We start from the raw sequence: 8,817 nt of genomic DNA, 5'->3' as shown, positions 1-8,817 counted from the left end.
AAAGGGCAAAAAGAGCGCGTGATGAAGCCGAAGTGAGCGGAACCGAGCCGAGCCGAGAGATATAGACGGTGAAGCGGAAAGAAGGGAAAGAAGAGAGCAAAGTTTAAAAGGGGCAAAAAGGGTAATTAAAAAAATAATAATAAAACACGACAGTGGTAGAAGAAGAAGGAGGAAGTGGAGAAACGATGACGGAAGCTTTACTAACGGCGAAAGTTGTCAGTTAGCCTGTCCCTTGTGGGTCCCACTTTTTCTCTCTCTCTCTCCTCCCCTCTGAAGCCGCGGGAATCTTTTTGTTTTTATTTTATGTTTTTTTAGGACGAGAAAATTTGCAAAGAAAAAGAAAAAACAAAAAACAAAACAAAGCAAAAACCCATCCCTCCACCCTTATTATTGTTTTTTTTACATTATTTTAATTTCTTAATTTTAATCTTATATTAAGAGTTGGAATATTAAGACTCTATTAAGCCAGATTTGATAATTATTTGATTTTTTTTTTATATAGTTAAGTCTATTTCATCAATATCTCTTATAATAATTTGCATCGTTCATAACTACATTGATTAAATTCTTAACCAAATTCTAAATTCTAAAAATAACTTATTGAAAGCTAGTTTTTTTTTTTCCCTAAAAAATTGGTTTGATTTTTTAAACCACGAGTGAAAAGTAAATAACAAATGAAACAATTTTGAGGGGAAACAAAAATAAAAAACAAAATGATTATCAAATGGGACCTTAAGATTTTATTTTTAATAGATTTCTTGGTTCGTTATATATTTTCTGTTAATATTTTCAAAAACTAAGCCAAAATTTAAAAAACTAAATACAGTTCATAAATCATTTGATTTTTAATTTTTTAATTCTGAAAATTAAACCTATAGACACTATTTCCCCCTCCAAATTTCTTTATTTTGTTATCTATTTATCATTGATAGTTTAAAAAACCAAGTCAAATTTTTAAAACTAAAAAAAATAGCTTTTAAAAACTTGATTCTATTTTTTAAATTTGGCTAAGAGTGACCATTATGATTAAAAGATATGCAAATCGTTGTAAGAAATGAAGAGCAAAAATGCTTACTTTTCAAAAACCAAAAACAAAAAAGAGACAAAACAAAATGATTACCAAATAAGGCCTAAATATAATAGTTTTTAAAAACTTGTTTTTGATTTAAGAATTTGATTAAAAATTAAATCTTTTACTTAAGAATAGTGAAAACTATGATATGAAATGGTTAAAAAACAAAAGGATTTATTTTTCAAAAACCAAAAACCAAATGTGAACCTACACTTTCATTCTAATAAATCTCTATATGTCAAAAAAATTGCAAAAACTTGAAGATCTATCCTCTAAGAGTGGAAAATTCAAATATTTGACCTCTTGATAATATGTTCGAACCAATTAAATAATGCTTAAATTCACGGAAAATTTGAAGTTTTTAGACATATTAGGAAAGTATTAGAAGTTATGAGATACATGGTCATAAAGTGATAATTATTTAAGGTTATTTTTAATTTAAATTTGGATGTCCGTACCGAGTAAAATGAAACTGGGCCGAGGGGAAAAGCCCAATAAGGGAAGAGATGGGGCCCATAGAAGGGAACAAAATAGCAAATGCAACCAACCACGCCTCATTATTACACTTCCATCATTAACGCGCCATTTTTTTTTTTTTTTTTGGGACGTTGCATTTTCACACTTCCTTTGATAGAGACATTCCTTTCCTTGTGGGTTCCTCTCCTTTTTCCACTATTATTTCTCTATCAATAGTGTTCTCATACTTCAAAATTTCAAATCATATTCCAACATTTACTCAATTTTCTTTTTAAAAAATACCAAAATAAATAATGCTCATATCTAGCAATCTAGCCATAAATCTTCTAAAAATTAGGATAGCAATTTCACTATCTAACCAAATTTATGTTAAATTTGATAAAGTAAATAAGAGAGATTAAAATTACCTCACAAGCAGTGTAAAAAAAGGAAGTGAGTTATTCTCTCTGACAAGTAAATTTAATTTACTCAAGCTAGATATAGTATGGGCTATTTTTAGCACTTGTTTTTAATTTTTGGCTGCTGCTGGAAACAGACTTTTAATAGTTAGCAATCTTATCCAAATAATTATTGGAAACATGATATGGACTTAAAAGCAGAAGTGAATTATTTTGAAGGAAGTCCTTGCAAAATGAAAATATTCCAATTGCAAGGGGGAATGTCCATGTGTGTGTGTGCTGTCTACAAGTCAAGACTATTACCTCTGTGTCTGGTAATGGGCCAGGAAAAGTGGATTTGGGCTCTCCAGTGGATTGCTATGGGGCTCGTATCTAGACAGACCATTTGATTATGGGCCTAGTCACGGCCCGTGTTATGAATTGTTGTCTGATTGGTCCACTCTCTCTCCCCCTATGGAGAGGACAATTTTATATCTAAGATATTTTAGTAATAAAAAAATTGAAAAGTAATATAATTTATCAAATAGATGAATTCGTGACTGTTCAAATTAGTAGTGAAAATAGTAAAATGAGCATAGCTCAATCGGTTCAAGCATGCCCTTCATCACGAGTTCAAAAGTTCAAACCTTCATCTTAAACTCACAAAAGGAAAAAAAAAGGAACGATTGTTGTCAATTTGGGCAAAGGATAGGTTTGGACATTTAGATTGTAGATGGAGGATTCCATTTTCCAGCTAATTGATATTGTGGCTGAAATTGAGTTATTATAGCTGGTGTTGGACCTTTTGTAGCTATGGGATGTTTATTGATTAGTTTTCTAAGAATTCTTTGGCTTAGTTTTGATGTTGAAATTACTTTATCATCAGTTAAGTTCAAAAGTTAATGGTAAATTTGAACATAATTCATTAGGTAAGACATCAATTTCCCATCTAAAAAGAACTTAATTCGATTCTCTATTCTCGATCAAGCTAATAGCCTAATACTAAATATTTTCATTTTGAAATTCCAAAACATTTAAACTGTTTCTTAAATATTTTCTTTCCCAAAAAAATATCCATTTCCTCTATATTATATATTTATAAACAAAATATTATAAAAATCAGTACTGAAAGCTGATAAAACAAAACAATGATTAAGAAATTAAATTTATATTAAGAAAATAAAGCCTCAAATATTTACTATGAATAAAAACTTATATTTATATAATATATAGGTCAAAATATGAACTTTTCCCCTACATAAAATTGTTTCTTAATTATTATTATTTTTTAAATATCCATTTCCTCTATATTATATATTTATAAACAAAATATTATAAAAATCAGTCCTGAAAACTGAAAAAGCAAATTAAATTTATATTAAGAAAATAAAGAGTCTCAAATATTTACTATGTATGAAAACTTGAAATGTACGTGTGTGTACATATATATATATATATGGGGTCATAATATAAACTTTTTCCCTACATAAAATTTTAGGCAACATTACAAAATACCCTTTGTTTAAAAAATATCCATCTATATTATCCTTACCTATCATAAATGTTTCAAAAACTACCTATGAAGTAGAAATAAGCTAGAATTTTAGATAGAAATTGGAACATGAAATGAGTGTGTCGGCAACCTAGAAGGATGGGACAATGCTTAGGTCACAATTTTTGTTCATAATTTATTTTAGGTCTCGATTTTTGTCCAACATTCTAACGGAATTTCTACTTCAGTAGTAGTTTTGAGACATTTATAAAAGTTTGAAGATAAGATTGAAACTTTAAAAATAATAACAATAGTTTTTAAACAATGAGAGAAGTTCAGAGTTACTTGATAAAATTTAGCCAAATTTTTATCTAAGCTCATTTAGATTTTGGTTCAAAGGCAATTCGTTAAATCACGAAAAGTGCACATAATAGGGAAAGAGTTGGTAACTTTCTCCTCTTTTGTATACATTTACTAATAATAATCAAGATCCGTGTAAGAAAGTCATATTTGACATAAATCCTATATTCAGATGATCATATATTTACTAAGATGGGAACAAGAAAATGACAAGGCTCTATAGTGTCTTGAGAGTTTTACCTGGTGCTGTTGTTAATAGAAGTTACCTGCGGCTGCTGAGAACTCAAACATTTGACAGTTTCATCTCATCAACTCTGCAAGCTGCATATGATGAAATCACACAGATTCAGTTGAAGGAAAGTTGAAAATGAAGAACGAATAGGTGGAATTTCAGTTGGACAAAATCAACCTCGAAGAGCTGTTTCAAAGTCCTTGAGTTGAACCATGAAACCGACGTTCGGAGCTGCCTGTGGTCGTCTACTCTTGACGTGTTCCAATGCTTGTGTTAGATTCATACCTCGCGTTTTCATCAGATAGGCAACTGTAATGGTTACACTACAAGGAAAAATAAGAGAAGTTTATATCTAGCATAGAAAAAAATGAGGAAAGTCTTTGCTGTAATGGTTACACTACAAGGGAAAATATGAGGAAAGTCTTTGCTGAATCCATGCCAAAGATTCACCTTCTGGATATTCCAGCAAAGCAATGAATCAAAACCCCTCCACCAGATTTTCTTCCCTCGTCAATAAAATTGAAACAATCGTCAAAGTGTTGTTTAATATCTGCATCTCTAGTGTCCAAGACTACCTCAATTTACACACAACAGGAAATAACATTGGATGTCAGCTGTAGGAATTCCATTAGATAGAAAAAGAATGATGGAACACTGATATGAATCATGAGAGTCACAAGTTCAATATATGAAGCCTAAACAACAATGATACTATAAGTTGTTACAATGATAAGCGCTGATAAATTGTGAATCATGACAATCACAAGTTCAGTACATTAAGTTTAAATGGCGATGAAACTATAAATCATTTATGGTCATATAACATAGATGATGAATATCCTACATGAATTATGGCATGTGGAAACATTTTTTGTTTCCAGAAGATGGAGATGCAACTGGAAATGAACTAATCCTGTAACATAATCGCTGACTGTGAAAAATTCAGATTGAATCATTCTTTAAAGCGTGATATATAGGCCAAAGGGAAGTATTTTCAGGTCCCTGAAAGCAACTTCAAACAAACATTGGGTAGAACTATAAGTTATGGACATGACCGTAAAAAATTCTGTTGCACTGAATAGAAGTTGGAATGTACATACCACCAACTACTTTATATACAAAATCATTTGGATCAGCAGGTGGCAAGGAACAAGCAATGGTTAAAATGTGAGTAATATTCAACTTCTTCAGTTCATCTTTGTTATGGGCAGCTCCAACAGAGCCTAAGAACAGACCCTTAAAAACCACAAAGAACAGTACCTTCAGAATGCAATTTAAGCAGAAGTCCGAACCATTGACTAAAATACTTAGGCATAATTAAGCAGCCAAAAATTATAATCACTTTTGAAATTATGAAAAGTACTATTCGAAAAACATTTTGAAGTGCTGAGAGAAACTTAAGCAGTGTTGTCAAGTATTACACCTAAAAACACTGCTTTCGATAGTCGTTGCAATTATTTTCTAATTCAAATTACCTCTTCAATTTGGCAAGGAATTCTGTCCTCTTTAAGGCTTCTCTTTAGACCAATGATGTTCCATAGAGCAGATAATCGGACACTCAAATCATCGCGATCCATTTCCATAGTAGAAAACCAAAGAATCCAAGTTCTATAAGTTCTTTCTTTTCTCTCCCCTTCAAAAAAGGCACGCCAACTTGAGATTTCTATCTTTTCTCAACAAACTCTAAATAGCATCACAATTTACTCCATTTAAACGTTGTTTTAAGTTGCAACTTGAAATTCACATAGGATCACAGATTCAAATTATATATATTGTCATAAGCTCGTGACCTGAAATTCAACAGCACTTAAACAACTGTACAAGATGATGAAGATTGTACAAGATTCAATGAAGAACGAGGATTGATAAACTGAATACGCCAAATAGCCAAACGCCAACTGAGCTAGAAACAAAAGTAAAACTTATTTTATAAAACGCCATTTAATGTCAATATCACATCCCGAAATCTACCCCTTCGCTGAACCACATAAACAAATTCCAACTAAAAGAAACACAAATGGATTTGCAGCCATTCACAGACACGATAATTTCAGATTCTCCTCTTATCAATGAATAGCGTATGATAGTTTTTCTACTCTATGGATTTGATTGGTGGAAACAAGTTCCTAATCAAAGCATCCAATCAAACGAAACGATCATAACTCGAGAAATTTGAAGTTTCAATTGAGAACGACGAATTAATTAACCAGTGTACAAACTATTGAGTGATTCGAGCTAGAATCCAGATTCCAGATAGAATCGGATACCTAGTGAGAAATCATAAAAAGAAAAGACGATCGAAGTACTCACCAGGAAAATTTTCCAGTTTCTTGCGGAATTTGATCGATTGAGAATCCGACTATCTGAGTCTGATCAACGCTCTGACTTTATTTTTACCATTTATATGGAATCACCTCCATAGATTCTGCTGCTTGCGAACATTTTTTTCTTTTTTCCGTTTTCTAATAAACCGCGAAACTAAATCAGCGATTGTGATTTGTGCAGAAAAGTTTGATTATATTATAAATATTATGATTATAGATTATGTTCGGTCATGCCCAATTTCTCAAGGCATATGTCTCAACATTACATACATTAGTGTCATGTAGTCCATTTCTTACTTGTCAAATTGCTCATAAATAATGACATTTGATGAATTTTGGAAGATACACGTTGGACAAATTCTATGAAAATGGGAGAAAGCGAAGAATTTTGAGAAATTTCTTGTTTTATATTTTACTAATTTATTTTATTTTGTTTATTTATATATTTTAATATTTATATATTTTATTATTATAATATATTTATTTTAATATTATATTTCATTAGCATCCATGTTCCAGTTGTACTCCTCAAGTTCACAACTTATTAACACAAGCTCCTATTGTTTTCCCGTTAAAAGTAAGTTTTAAACGTATGTCGGTTTTTCCCTCTTCGTTATAATCAATAAATTTAATGTTATTTGCATATTTAATATTTATTAAATTTCTAATACAAATACAATATTTTATGATAGTTCTGCTATAACAAATCTCACAAAATTAGAATTTGTCGCCCTTAATATTAACGACAATAATTATTTGTCATGTGTGTTTGATGCCGAAATCCACCTGGATGTTATGAATCTTGGAGATGCTATTAAAAAAGGAAATATGACATTCAATCAAGACAAAACAAAAGCTATCATTTTCCTTCGTTGTCATCTCCCCGAGGGATTGACAATGGAGTATCTTATAATAAAAGATACCTATATCTTGTGAAAAATTTTGGAAGAGAGGTATGATCATAAAAAAAAAAAAAAAAACAGTTATTCTTCCAAAAGCTCGTTATGAGTGAATGCACTTGAGGCTACAAGATTTCAAATTAGTAAGTGTTTACAACTCTTTATTATTTAAAATCGGTTCAAAATTGTTGTTATGTGAAGAGAAAATTACTGATAGAGAAGACATTTTCTATATTTCATGTCTCGAATATGATTCTGCAATAGTAATATTGAGAGAAGTTAAACTAATTGCATGTCTTCTCATAGCTAAACAAAATAACGAGTTATTGATGAAAAACCATGAATCTCAACCAACTAGAACGACGTCATTCCCTGAAGTGAATACTGTGGATTTTAATAATAATCATAGTCGAGATCGTGACCATGGCAGAGGAAGAAATAATTATTATTTTTGTGGTGACTGTTTTAACCATTTAAATTTCAAAAGAACCACACAAAATGATGATCACAAAGGAAAAACTCCACAACATAAGAGTCTAAAAAGTATTGAAAATAAATGTTTCGATGCAGAATGACTGGGCATTGGTCACATACCTGTCGTACGTCAAAACACTTGGTTGATCTCTATCAAGCATCCCGGAAGGAAAAAGAGAAAAATATGGAAGCAAATTTTGCATACAAGGATAATCACATATTTGATCCATCCCATCCCCATCCCATGTGACAAATTTGGATGTAGCAAGACTTCTTTGAATCTCCTAAAGAGAAAATCGGTGTTTCCTTTGACTTTTAAAATATCTAGACTTAATGTTGATTTTTTATTCATCTCCATGTTTTTTTCCTCTTAGTAGATGTTAACACTTTTATATTCAAATATTGTTTTTCTTATTATAATTATTTTCTTTTAGTGAATAAACCTGGATCATTTTCATATGTTGGGTGACTAAAAAATAAGTAAAGAAGATATATGTCTGGCAGACTGTGCAACTACACATACAATACTTACAAGTAGAAAATATTTTTCCAAACTGACAATGCTGGAAGCAGAAGTGAATACAATATCAAGTTCTACAAACCTAATTGAAGGGTTTGAAAAAACAAATATTATTTTGCCTATAGGAACAAAATTTACAATTGACAATGTATTATTCTCTAGTCAATCAAAGAGAAATCTACTTAGTTTTGAAGATATACGTTGCAATGGTTATCATATTGAAACTAATAGAAAGAATAATATGGAGTATCTTGATATCATATTTACTGTCTCATATGAAAAACCTATACTGGAATAGTTGCCTACTTTATCTTCTGGATTATATTATACTCATATATGAGTAATTGAAACATATGCAACAATGAACCTGAAATTCATGAATGCAGACATATTTACAATTTGGCATGACCGATTGGGTCATCCAAGATCTATAATGATGAGAAGAATTATTGAGAATTCAAATGGACATCCATTGAAGAGCTAGAAGATTATTCAATCTAATGAATTATCATGCAATGCTTGCTCTCAAGACAAATTAATCATTAGACCATCACCAGTCAAAGTGAGGACTGAATCACTTGTATAGAACA

The 8,817-nt window shown here is 30.8% G+C and overlaps 1 protein-coding gene across 2 annotated transcripts; it reads right to left on the bottom strand.

Moving 5' to 3' along the window:
• Window positions 1–1,996: 1,996 nt before the first annotated feature.
• Window positions 1,997–6,556, bottom strand: MKP2 (MAPK phosphatase 2). 2 transcript variants are annotated; one of them, XM_039050744.2, is made up of 7 exons: window positions 6,321–6,509; window positions 5,486–5,643; window positions 5,111–5,246; window positions 4,461–4,581; window positions 4,188–4,333; window positions 4,019–4,099; window positions 1,997–2,398 (listed from the first exon to the last, which is right to left on the bottom strand). In XM_039050744.2, exons 2-6 carry the CDS (start codon window positions 5,591–5,593, stop codon window positions 4,062–4,064), a joined length of 549 nt encoding a protein of 182 aa, XP_038906672.1. In that variant the 5' UTR covers window positions 5,594–5,643; window positions 6,321–6,509; the 3' UTR covers window positions 1,997–2,398; window positions 4,019–4,061. The 2 variants fall into 2 exon arrangements, with proteins under 2 accessions (XP_038906672.1, XP_038906671.1); XM_039050743.2 differs by lacking the exon at window positions 1,997–2,398 and having other exon boundaries at window positions 3,841–4,099; window positions 6,321–6,556.
• Between the last annotated feature and the right edge of the window lie 2,261 nt (window positions 6,557–8,817).

Source organism: Benincasa hispida, chromosome 12 (genome assembly GCF_027475165.1).
Source record: "Benincasa hispida cultivar pf3 chromosome 12, pf3_genome.v1.1, whole genome shotgun sequence".
NCBI lineage: Eukaryota > Viridiplantae > Streptophyta > Magnoliopsida > Cucurbitales > Cucurbitaceae > Benincasa > Benincasa hispida.
This window is presented reverse-complemented; position numbering and strand designations above follow the sequence as displayed.